Below are 17,567 nucleotides of genomic sequence, written 5' to 3' on the forward strand. Positions count from 1 at the left end.
TTGGAGAATATTAAGAACTCTTCAGGATTATCCAGCCCTTGGGAATGGATACAAAAGCAGATGTCAGCCTGCATGTCACCTCTGACCTCTCCTCTCATGTCTGCTCTATGCAGAGTCAAATGGATTCATGTTTTTTAACTTTACTATTTAAAACCCCCCTTATACTCAACATGGCTAGGCTGGATGTCTGCTTCTATTGTCACATCTTTCCTTAGACCAGGTAATAGGGTTAACAGAGAGAAAGTCAGAGTCCTAACCCTCCAACTGGGTCTTAGGCCTAGATTGCAGGAGTCCATCTCTGTGGTTTAGCAGAAAGCTTATGTTTAAATAAACTCAGTGGGAAATATTATTCTGACAGAGAGGCCTTTGATGAAGGTGTTAAGAGATGAAAGAACCAGTGTAGCCTGGTGGCACAGACCTGCCATCCCCAGTCACAGGGAGGATAAGAGAAGAAGACTACAAGATCAAAGTCAGCCTGGGCTACAGATGGTGTTCAAGACCAGCCTGGGCATCTTACTGAGAACTTACTCAAAATAAAGAGTTAATAAAGGGGCTGGAGATAGAGTGATAGAATGTTTGCCTCATGTGTGGGAGGCCCTAGGCCCAATCATCAGTATTATTCACAGAAAAAAAGGAACTGAAAAGAAGCAAATATAAGTAAGCATTCCACAAAATACGTATTTTTAGTTTAATGAAGAATATTTACCCTGCTTATACTGTACATAAAGGAAAGATCAGAAAATTCAAACACACTTCTTTAATGACAGCAAATCTCTCAGTCATCTTAAATATTTCAAAGATATTTGAAGACTGTTTTTATTCCAATTCTATTTCTCTCTAGTCTGCTTTCTATGTAGAAGAGATGGTGCATTATTTTGAATGGTATGTGCACCACCTCTGTATCCTTATTACCCCATCTCTCTCCTAAGTCCTTGTCATTGAGGTCATCATTCAGAAGGTAATGTCTCAGGATACTCATTATTTGAAGTCTCTGGGTATATTTCTAATCTATTGCTGCACAACAAGAACACACAGAATCTTGTCTGAAATCGCTATTGTTTGAGAAGAAAAGCATCCCTTCCTCATATTAGTCTTAGATTGCCTTTTACATTGACTTTTACATTGCTGTGGTTTTCATATAATTGGTGGGAAGGTGTTGGGAGAGAGGTAAAGTATTTTCCAGGCTAGGGGAAGGTTGCTTGTAAAAGCCCACTGAATGCTGCATTCACTGGCCAATGTGAATTACTTCTTCTCACAACTATTTCAATGTAAGACTTTCCCTTAAGTCACCTGGCACAGCCAGTAGTGGTATTGTTACTATTTTTTACTTTAAATAGGACTTTTTAACCTTTAGTTTAAAACCCACAGAATTCACAGAAATTAGAGTTTTCCATGGACTTGAGTGAGAATTATTTTAAATTATCATTAACTGGGCATTTGTGTTTCTGTTCATGGTAGTGTAGGAAGCAGTAGTAATTAATATGAGGAGCTGTGATTCTGTCACCAATAGACGTATAAATGGTAGCTTCTGACATTGTGGTTGTTGTAAAGGGCCATGCAACCAATAATTATTTGAAAATCAGATGTAGATAATTTTTGCCTTATTAAAAAAGCACAAATATTCCTTCCTAACAAGATTTTTAAATGTTCTGATAATTATACTTCAGTGTAACTGTATTCCTTTTTACCTATATAGTTTCCTTTTGTACAGCTAAAGTATTATCCAGAAATCAGATGTCATTGAGTTTTCAATATGAGTCCTCAGCATAGAAAGATCAATACCCTCTTCCAATCCCATACTTGCTCATTGCCACCTGAGGAATAAAATACATACTCCAGAACAAGCCACAGTCTTTACACATTTCTCATCCCTGCAACATCTCTCCAGGATCATGTTCTAACACATTTCACCTTCCCATAATACAGAGCTGACTACATCCCCCCACACACCATTTGATAGTTCATCCTCCATACAAACTCCCCTTCACATTTACCTGTCCACTTCTACACCTGGAAAACCTTTACTATTTCAGGAGACTGACCTCCCTAGCACAATGTGTTCTGTAAGACCTTGGATTACCGATGGGCTGCACTTGCTGCATCTAACACACTAGAACATGACTAAATCTGTGAAATGTTTATGGAAAGCATTCATCCTGACTGCACTGTGAAGGCCAAGGACACAGGGGCAGAGCAAGCACTAAGGAGATTGATCCTGGAGACAGGATGGCGCATCCTCAGTGTGGGTTCACTACCTCACAGTCCTGGTTCTCTATTCTGTTTTGATTAAATACATTAAAGACAATTTCACCTTGAAGGAAGGAAATAACAAGAATAGAGGCTTCCAGGTCACTTTGTCTAAAGAGGGCATCTTTCCCTCCTTCACCCTTTGTACTCTTGTATCCCAGTTCATTACACAAATTCGGGGGCTAAAGTTCATTCACTCCTCTTAGCAATCTTGTCTGGCACAACTCAAACACAGGAAAGCACCCTCATCTTACAAGTGACTAGGAGTGGAGAGCTGTCAACCTCACAGACACAGTGGGGGAAGAGAAGCACTTGCTCTCTTCTTCAGGACCCCAGTTCCTCCAGGCTCCCACAGCAACCTTCTCGAATGCCAAAGAAAAGCTCTGAGGTTCTCTTTGACTTATCAAATGATAGAATTAGATATTAACACTCTAAATCTTATGCCAGTTGTCAGAAAAAAAGGGACCATATCAGGGTATATGGCGAAAATTAGGGGATATTTAAATAATAGTTTCTTCACAACCAAACTAAGCTATTCAATCACATCAGGAAGCATGTAACTCAGTTAAATCAAATAGTCTAAGGCAGGAAATGAGGAGAGAATGTTAATATATAATAATAAGTAAATATAAAAATAACTCACCAATTTCAAAGCTCCCATTGATCAATCCAACTATAGATGTGGGGATATTGAATTGTCTCTCTATTTGTGTGAGCATGGAATTCATGTAAGCTCCTGACAGTGATTTGGCTACATATGCCATTGTTAATGAAAGCAGAAACATCTAGGAAGAAAAACGTTTCAGAAAAAGTGAGGACTTTGTTTTCCAATTATATATCCTCCATCTACTGACAAAAAGCCCTCTACCATGAGATATAGGATTGTATGCAACTTATACAGCTCTTGAACATGGAAGGAGCCTTAAAGTGTAATCTCTGCTCTATCACTGTCCTAACTCTCGTGTAGTGGTATTTGCTCCACCCATGACCTTGGGCTATAGGGCCCAAAGGAGGTAGTGCTTCTTGCCCTTGTACATAACGTCTGAAAAAGAGATGAGAGAGGGACCATGTGGTCCTGAGAGAGGTGGCTCAGAGGTTAAGGACACTGACTAATGCTCCAGAAGAACCAAGTTCAATTCCCAGGTTGTCAGGAGTCTGATCATGCCAGAATAAATAAATAAAAGGAAGAAGGGACCACATGACCCCTCTCATCTCTTCTTAAGAGGTCATGTGCAAGGGCAAGAATCACTGCCTCCTTCAAGCCCTATAGCCCAAGGTCATGGGTGGAGCAAATACCACTACACTCTGGAAAAGCAGGGTTAGAATAGCTACTTAGCAATGATGAGTTTTGTGGGTGGATATGGTTTTGCTCATGTATCAGTGTACCTTATTCACACAGAAAGACATGAAGTTATTCTATGTAAGATGCAGCTATTGACGTCTATATACTATTTATGCAGGACAAGTGTTGTCCACTTTACAGAAGGGAAGGAACAGAACACAGAATTATACCATGGCATTATTTCTGCAGCAAGCCTACTATGTTCCATCTGCAGGAATGACTGGTTTCTGGATATCTTGGTCAGTTTAACACCTTGACTTCTTTATGTTTTTGAGAACAACAAGCTACATTCTCACTGCTGGAGGCAATGTGACCTGTTTTATTTTTCTTCCTGGGGCAATATGCCCTATAACCCTTTATCTCAGTAGTCCAAGTGGTATTCATGGCATGTAAACACAGGTCAGAACATTTTGGGGGTCTCTTGGGTTCAGGGTGAAATGTGGCTGTGTCCTGATAATACTCCTCCCTACCTGCCTTTTACTAATGAACTCACTTGGAATGATGTAGTAAACAATATCCCTGTTTCCCTTATCTTCCAGTAGCTGGTTGATGGCAAATGTCATCATCCCAGCTTCTGGAACTTCTGTGTTATCTCATCTGAAATAATAGGTAAATTGTACTGTGTTAGATGAGTATTTACTGCTTGGAAATTTTTGTCATAAGAACCAATTAATCTGGATTAACCTAAGCAGAAAAAGTACACAAAAAATAAATAAAATGGCAAATGTGAACACCAAGTTCCATATAGCTTAAAAGTTTTCTAGAAGTTTGTCTTTTGACACTAAATGGCATTTGCAGAGATGTTCTCTCTTCCCACAACAGATCTTTCATAGGGTGTGATTGACACTTGATAATTTAAATATAAGTTTTATAACTCAGGTCCTACACTTAAGCATACAGTCTATCAAATTTTTAAAAATTAAGCTTTGAAAGGTCATTTATTCAATTTATGTTTTTGAAGAAGAAGTCTAAACAGGTAGTAAGCACACTGCTCCTTCTCTAAAGCATTTAGTTCTGGGGAGAAAGTGAAAGAAACCAGTGTCCATGCTTGTTCAGGTCCACTGCTACCCAACATCTGTATTTACAAACCCAGTCCTTCTGACTGGTCATCTCAGCACTCTAGAGTCTGAAGCAAACTCCTTTAGAGCAGTCTTTTCATTCTTCCTAAGGGAGCTCTCTTTTTTCTTTTTTCTTGCATCCTTTCTTTCTTTGTGTATGTGTATGCATGTTAGTGTAGGATGAGTTTATGTGCGTATATGCACATGGGGAGACAGAAGACAGCCACAGGTGTAATTCCTCAAGATTTATACATTTTTTTTAATAACAGGGATTCTCACCTGCCTAGAATTAGCCCAGGAGGCAAAGCTGGGTGTCTGTGAGCACCGAGTATCTGCTGACTCCACTTCCCCTACACTGGGATTGTAGCTAGTGTCACCATGTCTAGTTCCTATGTAGGCTTGAGAACTGAACTCCGTCCTTCTGCTTCCATGGCAAGTACTTTACTGATGGAGATATCTCCCACCCCCTTGAGAAATTTTCCATTCTTTTCTTTAAAAATTTTATTAACTGAATTTACTCGTTGGTGATTTCATACATATATGGCATCTCTGATTATTACTTTCTTCCTCTCTTCTCCCCCTCTCTTCCCCATCAACACCTTAGTTCCTACAAGTCCTTTTCCAAGGTTCATGAGTTTTGGTTTAGGTTTTTTTTTTGTTCCATGTAGTTTAACTGAGCCATCTGTGTAGGTACTGGGTTAGAACTAACCAGTGGTGCCTGGTGAAGTCATCAGTGCATGCATGACTGAAGGTCATTAAGGTCATCATTCTCCCTGTCCTGGGACACTTTTCTTAAAAATTATATTTCTAAACTTAAGAAGCAGGAGCTTCAGTCTGGCACTGTAGAGAATTTCACCACTCTAACATTCTAGATAGTTCTAAATTCAGAGCAGTCTAATTTATTTTTAAACAATTACTTCTAAATTTTGACTTGTAAACTCATGGTTTTAACATTTTCCCATAACATCCACACCAGTATCTACTGTTGTTAAACTCCAAAGTATCTGTGGTAGTTTGAATAGGAATGGTCCCTATAAGCTCATAGATTTGGATGCTGGGCCATGAGGTAGTGGCACTATTAGGAGCTGTGACCTTGTTGGAGGAAGTGGGTCAATGAGGGTGGGCTTTGATGTTTCAGAAGCTCCAGCCAGGTCCAGTGTCACTCTCTTCCTGCTGCCTGCCTATCTGGATTTAGAACTCTTGGATCCTTTTCTAGAACCACATCTCCCTTGGGCCCCCATGCTTCCCACCATGCTGATTATGGACTAAACTTCTGACCCTGGAAGCCAGCCCCAATTAAATGTTTCCCTTTTTGAATTGCAGGGTCATGGTGTCTCTTCACAGCAATAGAAACCCTAATAAGACAGTAACCACAGACAAACTTTGAGAAGTAGTATTTATAATAATAGATGGTGATATTTCTCTATAAATGCTATTAATGTTAGTAACTAATAATCATTATACTAAGCTTTGAAGTTGAAGATGTGGCTCAGCAGTTAAGATCACTGACTGCTCTTGCTGTGGACTTGGGTTCAGTTCCTAGCACCCACATTGTGGTTCATAAGCACCTGTAACTCCAGTTCCAGGGGATCCATCACCTTCTTCTGGCCTTTAAGGACACCGGACATACAAGTGGTGTATCAATATACATGAGGGCAAAATGTCTCTATACATACAATAAAACATAAATTTAAAGTAATTAACATATTTTACAGTGGAGAAGGAGGTATAGATCAGTGATAGAGGAGCTGTGTGTGTGAGCATCTGGGTCTAATCCCTCATCCCACCAGTATAGGATGGCACTGAAGGGTAAGAACTCACATGCATACCGAGACAGACACACAGACACACACACACACACACACACACACACACACACACACACACACACACACAGAGGTCTCAGAATGATGTGTGTATCTAACATTTAGGGCTACCATTACCCTTCCCAGATGAAATACACTTAAGTATCAACAATCTGCACCAGCTGTACAAAGTGACACATCTGGTATGCATCTGGCAAAGGTCATGAGCCAGGGGACTTGGGCTCCTCAGAATAATGTAAGAATGGAAGGATAACTTGAGGGGGTTGAGTCTCAATAATTCATGCATCACTGCAGGTAAAAATACTTTCCAGGGCTGTGTCTGAGGCTTCCTTCTCTTTTACATTAATGAATGGAGTCCACTACATGTGACTAAGGTAAAGGAGCTTGGGATGGGATGACTGAGGGGGCAGAAGCTTAGAGAGGAACCTGTGAGGGACTCTGCAGAGACTAGGCCAGTGCTCAGATTCCTTGGGTTAATACGAGTTCACATTTGGTGCTGCAAAGATGCCTTTGGAACTACAAGAAGGACAGTTATCTCTAAACTACTGAAAACCACCAAAACAGTGAACAGAGGAGACATCTTTCTTACAAAACAATGATTGTAGTATTGCCAAATCTTGAAGAAAATATTTGACTAGATCATGAAATCAACATAGCATTTCTGTTGGGGAACTATTTCCCAGATATTACCCCTGACCTTCTGTCAGGAACCCCTGATGGCTGAGTACTGGGTAGACCTCTGAGCTCAGACTAAATTGTAACACAACATAATACACACCTAAAACACTTTAAACCCCATCCTCCATTAAGACCCTCTAAATCTATGATTCTCAATTGTCCTAATGCTGTGCACTTTAGTACAGTTCCTCATGTTCTGTTGATTCCAACCATAAAATTATTTTTATTTGCTAATTCAAAACTGTAATTTTCCTACTGTTAGGAATTGTAATGTGAAGATCTCTGTTTTCCAATGGTCTTAAGTGACCCCTGTGAAAGGGTCTTCAACCCCCTAAGGGGTCATGACTCTCTCCTCTAAATTAGTCTGATAAATCTTCCTGGATGAATAATCCTGGTTAGACATCCATTAATTATAAAACCAACTTCTTTACATCAATAAATTAACAACACATTAGGCAAAATGGCTTTTATGTTGGAAAATTTCATATAAGCTGAGCAACATTACAAGGACTTTCAATGTTTGCTTTAAAAGATTCTCATGCATACATCTAAATAATACATACCTTCATCTTGGAAAAGCATCCTCCCCCATGGGTTGCAACCCTTTTCTCAGTTTCTCCCATGTTCTTCTGATTGTTTCCAGATGTTTTTGCTTACCGCTGTCTTTTCAAAAAAAAATCAGTTATTAAATAAATTATATACTGAACTGTAATGAGCCATTCTCATAAAAGAGTAGGAGAAACTTTCTTAGGTGTCTTAGTCATGATTTCTCTTGCTGTGATAAAATACCAGGACCAAAAGCAACTTAGAGGGGAAAGGGTTTATTTTAGCTCACAATTCTACCTCACAGTTCATCACTGATGAAAGTCAGGGAAGGAATTCATGGCAGCAACCTGGATGTAGGAGCAGATGCCAGGGTCACGGAGGAATGTTACTTATTGCTTTGTTCCTCATACCTTGTTCAGCCTGCTTTCTTAAAAAAAAACTCAGGACTGCCTACCTAGGGATGGTCCCACCCCCAGTGAGCTGGGCCCTCCCATATCAAATTTTAATTGAGAAAATGCACCACAGGCTAGACAATCAGGCTATCTCTTGGGACATTTTCTCAATTGAGGTTCCTTCTTCCCAAATGATCCTAGCTTATGTCAAGCACAACTGTGGAGGTGGATCAGTGGATAACAAGTTTGATTCATAAGTTTGAGGATCTCAATTTGAAGTTTTAGCAACCAAGTAAAACCAGGGCTTCTCGGCACCTACCTATAACCCCAACACTGGGAAGACCCAGGCAGCAGAATCACTGCAGCACGCCAACCTAGCACTCTAACCAAATGAACAACGGACAAGTTCAGTGAATAGACTTCATTAAAACCCTAATGTGGAGCATTCTAGAGGAAGACACTCAGCATTGACTTGTGGTCTCCATGATATGCACACCTGTATATGTGCATCTGCACCTGCACACATACTTATGTATATACACAAACCCATATGTACGTATTCACTGCATACGCACAGGTTCTCACACACAAAAATCTCTTGAATAGGAACAATTTTAACCAATATCTTGAATAATATAAAATGTTTCTAGGAAGATTTTTTTTTTATCCTGACTAACCTAGAAAATAATGCCATAGGGGAAGATTGGCTTGTTTGATTTCTATTGAAAAATGGTGATATTAAAGCTAGTCTCAGAGCTTATTAGGCTCTGACCTTAAGCTAATGACAACATGATTAAAATAAAGCTTTTCAATTCTTTAGCAAAGCAAATTAGATGTAGGTGATGCCCTTTGAACTCACTTGAAGGCTGTAGCCTTTAAGAACTTGAAGACATCCACTGTGTTTGTTCTCAATCTCTGCTTCACTGAGCTCACAAAGGCCCTTTAACCAGGCTTCCTTCTTGAGGTCTTTGCATTCCAAGACTTCCCTGGAGTCTCAAGAAGATAAACAATTTCTGGGGTACTGTTGACTCACATAACCTGGGGAGAAAATAACCTAAGTAAAATCAACAAATAAATCTATGATCGGGAACAAAGTTAAAACTTCCAGATTTAAAAATGTAAGGTTTAGGGAAAGACCAGACACCTAAATACACATCCATACATGGTTATTTATGACCTACATATTATGTATGGACAAACATATATATGTATAGGTGTTAAACAGATACAAGTATTTATATGCAATACAGAAAAGTTATTTGAACTCTATTCAATTGTACTAGCCTCATCAAACTATTTTGTGTCTTGAAAGTAGGATATTTTCATCACGATCTAAGTATTTTAATTTTATATTTATTCTAAAAAATCTATTTCAGCATACCAGCATTATTTCTCAGCATTATCCACAGCACTAATTTATAAATATCCTCTGATTAACATTTGTTCAACATGTAATTTAGAATAGTTATAAGTTTATAAAACACTTAATCCATTTACCAGAGTTTCAAATTCCAGTCACAACTGAGGGATTATGTATGACCCTAGTTCTATTTACTACCTTGCAGTTACAATGAATACTTATTGAACACCTACTATGAGCATGAAGCATCAAGATTGAACAAAGAACAAGATAATCTTGCTGTTCTATAGAGAGGTGAAGTTGTTTGAGACACCTCACTCACCAGAGAAAGTTGCTTGTTTCAAATCCCTGTGAACATAATCTTTTTCTGGCAAAGATATGATTTCTTTAAAATAAATAAAGGTACACTGGGATAGAGTGGGGCCTTGTACATTGAGGTACAACTTCCATATTGTGGGAATAAGGAAGAAAATTAATAAAATATGGATGAAAATGATAGTGACTGCCATGGTGGTTTTAAACAGACATAAGTATGAAACCTCCCAGACTCAAGTCCACTTAACTTCCTGAGAGGACCTAATACTGATTTTGGAAAGAATGGTAGAAGGGAACAATTTCCAGTAGAGAGGAAACTAATGATTTAAATTGGCACCAAATATAGATGAAACATCAACCTCTCAACTCCCCTCACCTGCTTCTCTTTTCCTCATCTGTAGTAAATCTCTCAGCAGCCATTTCTTTCTTCTCTTTATCCTTGCACATTTCGGAGCCTGGGATAGTCTTCCTATCCACCACTAAGAGAACTTATTCTTCTCTCATATCAAAGCTGTCTTCACTTTCCTTAGTGGCTGAAAATATAACCATCTTCAACATCTACTTTTCATTTTTTAGCCAAGTGAAACTGGAGTTAACATCCAGAAGGTCACTGGATGGCTCTTCCCATACACACAAAGTAATCATCTGGGTAGTTTTTTATCACCACCTTGAAGATTCCTTTCAAAACACTTTTACTGTGTCAGAGCAGTTTTACAAACAAGTGTCTTGACTGTAAATAAAGCCTATAAAGCCAAGCACTTGAAAACAGATTCAATGTTACTAAACTAACCTGCACCTTCCTCTAATGTGCCAACACTTTCTGTGAAAAACATTAAATCTTTTCAGATGCATTTTAAATATGTCCACTGAGGAGAAGAGACAAAGCAACATCTGTCATTGATTCAACAAATCCTTTGTAACCCAATGCTGAATCATGTCACATTCCCTTGCTGAGCACTTTGAACCTAAATGAGAAATGAGCACAAAGTGGCAGCCACATGAACAGTGTCCCTCTGTTAGCACAGTATTGTTTAAATGACTTCTGTTCCCAGGATCACACAGTATCACAGACAAATGCTCATCAGTCATCAATGCTCATGAAAACAGGACATTACACTTTCATTAAGGAGACAACACATCTCCCCCTCTTTTGCATCCACATGAGGAGTGGGAACACACCATTCTCATTCTCGAGCAAAAGAGTCCACAACTCTGAACCATTTACATTGTTTGTGTTATTGTAAAGATGTATGATGGAACGTCAGCTCTCTCAAACTTTTTAAGAATACAGTGCAGAATTTCTAAGTAGTTAGGTGAGAATACTACAAAGCAAATCTCCAGAACAGTAACTACCTTGCAGTATTGGCACTCTAAACACACTGAGCAGAAACCCTGGAGGGGGGACCCCTTGGTTGATGGTCCTTAATAACATCTCAATCACAGGAGAATACAACTCTTTACAAAGTGAAAAAACACACTCACTCATGCTCAGTAAACACACAGTTTGTGATTATCAGAAAATGCATGCTGTTCATTCCACCTTACTCTGTATTATTGAATTAATGAAACAAAGGCTTTGCTTTACCATGGCCAAGCGAATAGTACATACATGAAGAAGCCTGAGGAGACGATCCTCTACCTGGTGAGGGAAAGCAAAAGTATTATGAAAGCACCTTTCCCCAGAATCCTCAAATTGCCTGTAACTGCTAGAGACAGCCTATTGGGTGCTGGCCAGCTGAAATGCTTTCAACCAATACCAAGCCAAGAAAGGACATGTGTAGCTGAAGTTTTCCTGGTCCTGCCTGGCCCACAGTCAGGAGGTCAGGACAAATCTCACCTGCCAGTCCTGAAGCCACTCAGACTCAACCATATAAATACACAGAGACTTATATTGCTTACAAACTGTATGGCCATGGCAGGCTTCTTGCTAACTGTTCTTATATCTTAAATTAACCCATTTCTATTCATCTATAAGTTGCCATGTGGCTTGTGGCTTACCGGTATCTTAACATGTTGCTTCTCATCACGGTGGCTGGCAGCGTCTCCCTGCCTCAGCCTTCCACTTCCCAGAATTCTCTTCTCTCCTTGTCCTGCCTATACCTCCTGCCTGGCTACTGGCAAATCAGTATTTTATTTATACAGAGGGATATCCACAACAGACATGGAGAATCAACAATTACTTGTTTGATTCCTAGAAAATTGTTTTACTTTGGTCAGATTTTTCCAGTCAAAAATAAAAGGAAACAATACTGAATTCCAATTATTAAGTCTGACATATTTAGGTACACTTTTATATCCTACATTCAAGGTATCTGGAATTTGCTGCTCTTGGGAGAATTTAACCAGACATCAAGAACATTACCCATTCCTGTGGTTTCACCATGCAAAACAAGACTGGAACCTGGACAAAACTCTTACCAGCAATCTAGTCAGTTTGTGACTTAGGATGTGTTCTCAGTCTAGAGTGAGAAGCAGAATTGGAAATTTGAAACATAAGTTCTGCCTATAATGGAGCCAGCTCTGAACATCAATGTTGCTTCCTGTACCAAACATATCTAGAGAATGAAGGGGTGATTTCAGGAAGTCCAGTTCCCACACTTGAGACACTAGCTTTGACTTAGTTCTCACCAGGCAGCGTTAAGCTCTCTAATTGATAGTCCTGTGGAACCCAGTGCTTTCCACTTAAAGCAGGAAACAGGCCAAGCCAGTGTGGAGAGTGCTCAATATTTGTTTATTTCCACATCACATTTTTATTGATTCTTTGGGAGTTTCACATTATGTACCCCAATCACAATCCCTTACCAGTCCTCACATGTCCACACCCTCTCTTATGACACCTCCAAAAAGAAGCAGAAAGCAAGAATAAGAAAAAAGCTCACTTTGAGTAATATATAATAATATTTTATATAATATATATTTATATATTATACACCCAGTGGAGCATGGTCAAATCTGTAGTAGCCTACCCCTTAAATAGACCTGAGTCCTTCCCCCCCCACACCTCCAACATCATCTAGCAATTGTGCAGAGCTACTCGTCAGCATCCCCATCACACTTTTAAGAGTTCCTTTTGGTGCTTCCTATCTAAGCTGCTGCTACTTTAGGGGGTTAGAAGCCTTCCGTGTCTCTCCCTCTCAACTGTGCATCTTCAGTCATCAGTATGATGCAAAGGCAGCCTCCTCACTCTTCACTCAGTGGGGACACAGATCATGGGCCTCCACTTGGTTTATGGCTATAGCACAAACCATGAACACAGCCCTTTGCTTCAGTAAGACCGTAGACCCAGACAAGGCACTGGAAAGCTGCCCAGACCATGGACATCAACATGACCTCAGGTGGCAGAGCAGCCACCTGTGCGGCAGCATGTCCTATGAGCATCAACAAAGATTCAGGCTGTAGCACAGACCATGGACATGATGGCAACACAGAGCATGGACATAAACACAGCCTCCAGCCCGGTAGGACCACAGACCCAGACAAATTTCTCTGTGGCAGCACAGCCCCAAACATCACCATGGCCTCGGGTGGCAGTGAAGATCACTCAGATCAGTATGGCCCCTGGTGGCAGCATGGCCTACAGACATCTACATGGAATCAGACTACAGCACTGACCATGGACACCTGCCTAGCCCTTGGTGGTAGCATGTGCCACGGACATCAAGGCAGGCCCCATCAGGTCACAACAGGGTGTGGTGTGGGAGGTCGTGAGCCCTGACTCTTCCATCATATACCTGATACCCAGTTGCTTCAATATTTGGTCCATTTCTGCATCCCCTCATCATTGCCAGCAAGAAATGTCAGGCTGGCTTAGCTAGCGCTAGAACAGCTGGCATGCTGTTTCCTCTCGAGGACATTCCCCCCTCATCTGTAAGTCTCCACTGATCTCCCCTGCATCCGGAACTGCACCGAAGTGGACTGAAGCATCCTCGGCAGTTGCTGAAGTTCCTGAAGAAAGCATGCCTAACACCACTCACTGTCAGTACTGGTTTTTCTCAGAGAGCAATATAGTAGAAATTATAATTTCTTCAGATTGTCTCAGTTGTTCTCTTCCTTTTATCTGCACAGGCATAGTTTGAAGGACAAATGTATGTATCTCCACTTAATCTCATGGAAGAAAATGGTTGAACTCCCTTTTTCTCATAGATGTAAGATTTACTTCTTATCAATGTACTCCTCATATCTGGAAATCCAACAAAACCCCAGCACTTTCCCCTAATCCATTATGTATGCATCTTCTTATTCTCATAGTAAAAAGGAGGAGACAGCTGGAGAGTGTCAGGTGTGAGACATCATTCTGACTTTATTCCCAGATGAGCTGACGTGTCTATATTGGCTTTTAGCCTATTTATGTTAAAAGCCAGGAATCTTTATGTCTACCATGCAAGACTGTTATGAAGACTGAAGTATAAAACTGTCATCAGCACCCCCACATGGGGCTAGAATGAAACAGTCACCCTGTCATGGCAGTGAATATTATTCATTTATTCCACAATTATTTATTAAGGCTTTACTGAATTCCAAACACAGTAGTAGATGTGAGGGATATGAAGATAAGTAGCTTTTGCTTGCTTTCAAGAGGTCTTAGATGCTATTGGGAGAGACAGATCATTATTTGGTAATGAGTAGCTATTGCCATGATGTAATCAATGTCAAAGGGAACAGATTAATGTAAACTATTCTCATGCCTGTGTCATTTGGGTGCAGTATAATAGTTCATAGAGTAAGCACAAGTTTGAAGATCTGTTTGCAAACTATCTGCATGCTTTTGAACAGGTCACTCAACTTCACTATCTACAAATGAAAATATTACCTACTCTTAAAGTACAGGTAAGAAAATAGAGTTCATGAAAGATACCAGAAGAATTTAATGTGAGAAAACAGTCACAAATGCACAAGAAGAGTTAGAAAGCCAAGCTGGGAAGCAGGGTAAAGGCTGTATCAGAAAGGGAAAGAGCTGAGATGAACAGGCTGGGGTTCTCAAGATCATAAAGCCACCACTGGAAGCTAGGAAAGCCCTGGTGTTTTCCCACTTCTCCACAATCCCAATGTTACACAAATATTTCCCAATAACACAACCTAGCAAAGTCTGATGAACAGGGAACCTTAGTCTTCAGATGTCAGTCTCTGAGATACAGAATGGATAGAGCATGGGAGAAAATATATGTGAGACTAGATAAACACTGACAAGACAACCATAATCCTCACTGCGGAATTAAATATGCTTAATACATATTATAAAATGGTGCACAAGCAACATCCAACCAATGACAGATATTTGCTGATATAGAATAGATTTAAAGTCCTTAGTGTTGTTCCAACTGGATCAGGAGACAGGTCCTTACATATTTCAGCAGCTCTCACTTCCTATACTCATATCTCTGAACCACACTAAACACAAGGTTTGCCATCAAGTCAACTGGTTTCTTTATTGACTTGAATGTATGAACCTATCCCTTCTGCATCACTGCAAAAGGAGCCATAGTCACCAGGTCTTCACAGAGCATGGTGTGTCCACAAGGAAAAGACTAACTGTTTGGAGGCTTACTGTCAAGAAATCCACTTGCCAACAGAGACAAGCCATCACATTCTGAATCACCAGATTATTTAGTGCTCAACGTGATATTTTGGACTCCATGTATGATGTGTTGTTCAGTTGATTGACTAACACATAAGAAAAGTGTAAAAGAGTCCTAAGAACCACTGCTACATTGGAAAGACACAGCTCTGAATTCATTTAAATAACACATTATCCTGAAAAAGCTGGACATCATGGGAGATTATAGATTATAAATAATAAACATTAACTGGAGTTACTCTTCACATATTTTAAGCATTATTCTGGAAACTTTGGCATATCAGTGCATTTGGTTACATAAAGCCCTGTGACATGCGTACTGCCCTCCCAACTTTAAAAGTACAGGATTTAAAGCACAGAGGGGTCAAACAACTGTCTCAGGTCACATAGGTCATAAGTGGTAAAGTCAATGTTTACCCCTGGAGACTCTTACCAACTGCAGCCAGCTGTCCCTTCTGCAGTGTGTGTGTCTGTGTATAAGATATAAGAATCTTCTGAATGGGTTTATAATTGAATTTGTTTTCATTCTCCTTTGGGAATTTCTATGCTGTTTTCTATAAGTATTGGAGTGTTTTTTTTTTCTAGTCAAAAATGGTAGAGAAGCTAGAGAGCTACTAATTAGGATCACTTGCTGCTTGGCTAGAGGACTGTACATTGGACCCTAGCACCCACAACAGGTAACCTTCAAACCCCTGGCATTCTAGCAAGGGATGCCGAAATACCAACTACTGGCTGTAACTTCACCAAATATGTTCATGTGGCTTTTATACTAATGTCTTTTCTTCATCTTTGGTTTTTTTTTTTTTTTTTTTTTTTGTGTGTGTGTGTGTGTGCATGAATGTGCATGTGTGTGTGTGTCTGAATGTGAGATACTTCCTATCTACTAAGGTCTATATGCCTTGCTGTTCTGCCATCTGATTTGCTCTCTTTGTCCAGCTACATCACTTCCTCTTCCTGCCCTGCTCTGTCACTTCCTGTCTGTCTGTACAGACCTCAAGACCTCCATGGTTAGCTAGTGTTGGAATTTAAGGCATGTGCCACCATATCTGGCTCTGTTTCCAGTGTGGCCTTGAACTCACAGAGATCCAGACAGATCCTTGCCTGCCAAGTTATAGGATTAAGGGCATGTGCTCCCATTGCCTGACTTTTTTTTTTTTTGTTTACTTAAAATGGCTTGCTTTTTCCTCTATCTCCAGGCAAACTTTATTTATTAAAGCACAAATATCACCACATGCATGCATGAATGTGTGTGCCCGTGCATGTGTGTTTGCACTTGCCTGTGTATGTCTTTACACACAAATATGCACACATGCAAATGCACACACCCATGCATGCAGGTACACATGTGGAGGTCAGAGGGCAACCTCAGGTCTGGTTCCCACTTTCCACTGGATTGAGACAGGGTCTCTTCTCTTTGCTGCTCCATTCTGAGGTCAGCTGTCCTGTGAGTTTCCCAGGATTCTCCTGTCACTGACTCCCATCTCTCTGTGGAAATGCTAGATAACAGACACATCCAGCTGTACTTGGGTTCTGGGGATTTGAACTCAGATCTTCAGGCTTTCATGGCAAGCACTTTGTTCAAAAGTAATTTCCCATCTTAGAGCTTCTTGCTGCAGGGGTTCATGTGCTATATTAAAAAACACAGCATCAGGGCTGTTTTTCCTATGGAAAATAATGTCTCTGTTGCTAGAATACCATTACCAGATGGTAGCTAGCCTCCAGAGCTCCACTGTGGATAGCATAGAGGACAAATGTCTCTTCCCCTCTCCATTTTACAATTACCACAGTTCTGAGATTCTTTAATACATTACTAATTTGTGGGACATTTCTACTCAAGAGTCCCTGGTGATGATTTTTCTCTCTGTTGTTAATGTAACAAATAGGTTTTTTGGTAGACTCTAATCCATCTGAGTTCATATGATATTCATATGAGTTCATATGCATTTCATATCATGAAAGCATGATGTGTATGTGAGTACTGTTGATTAATTTTGTGATTCTGGAGTCTTTCCTCATGTTTAATTACAAGACATTCAATCAGCAGAAGAAACAGTTTCATCTCAGTGCATCCTCTCCACATATTTGAAGTCCAAAATCCAAAATCTCTGTTCCTTTGGAAGCCACCCCACAACAAGAACCCACATGCCAGTACTTTAAATGACCTCAGAGGCACAAGGTTGAAAGTAAAACATTAATCAGTGGACTCAGTGCATCTAGGTCTTTTGGAA

General features: G+C 40.1%; 1 protein-coding gene across 14 annotated transcripts in view; it reads right to left on the reverse strand.

The window, feature by feature from the left end:
• LOC102909057 (solute carrier organic anion transporter family member 1A4-like) overlaps positions 1–11,528 on the reverse strand; it is a 47,719-nt gene extending 36,191 nt beyond the window's left edge. For 3 of the 14 annotated variants that reach the window (XM_076568209.1, XM_076568203.1, XM_076568195.1), the window contains exons 1-4: positions 11,374–11,528; positions 8,949–9,127; positions 7,715–7,814; positions 2,891–3,032 (exon numbers count right to left, since the gene is read on the reverse strand). In XM_076568209.1, the coding sequence (XP_076424324.1) occupies positions 2,891–3,032; positions 7,715–7,774 (202 nt within the window). In that variant the 5' untranslated portion in view covers positions 7,775–7,814; positions 8,949–9,127; positions 11,374–11,528. The other 11 variants (XM_076568204.1, XM_076568200.1, XM_076568197.1 and 8 more) reach the window with 10 other exon arrangements.
• Positions 11,529–17,567: the final 6,039 nt, after the last annotated feature.

The sequence above is a fragment of the Peromyscus maniculatus genome, chromosome 3 (genome assembly GCF_049852395.1).
Source record: "Peromyscus maniculatus bairdii isolate BWxNUB_F1_BW_parent chromosome 3, HU_Pman_BW_mat_3.1, whole genome shotgun sequence".
Classification (NCBI taxonomy): Eukaryota; Metazoa; Chordata; class Mammalia; order Rodentia; family Cricetidae; genus Peromyscus; species Peromyscus maniculatus.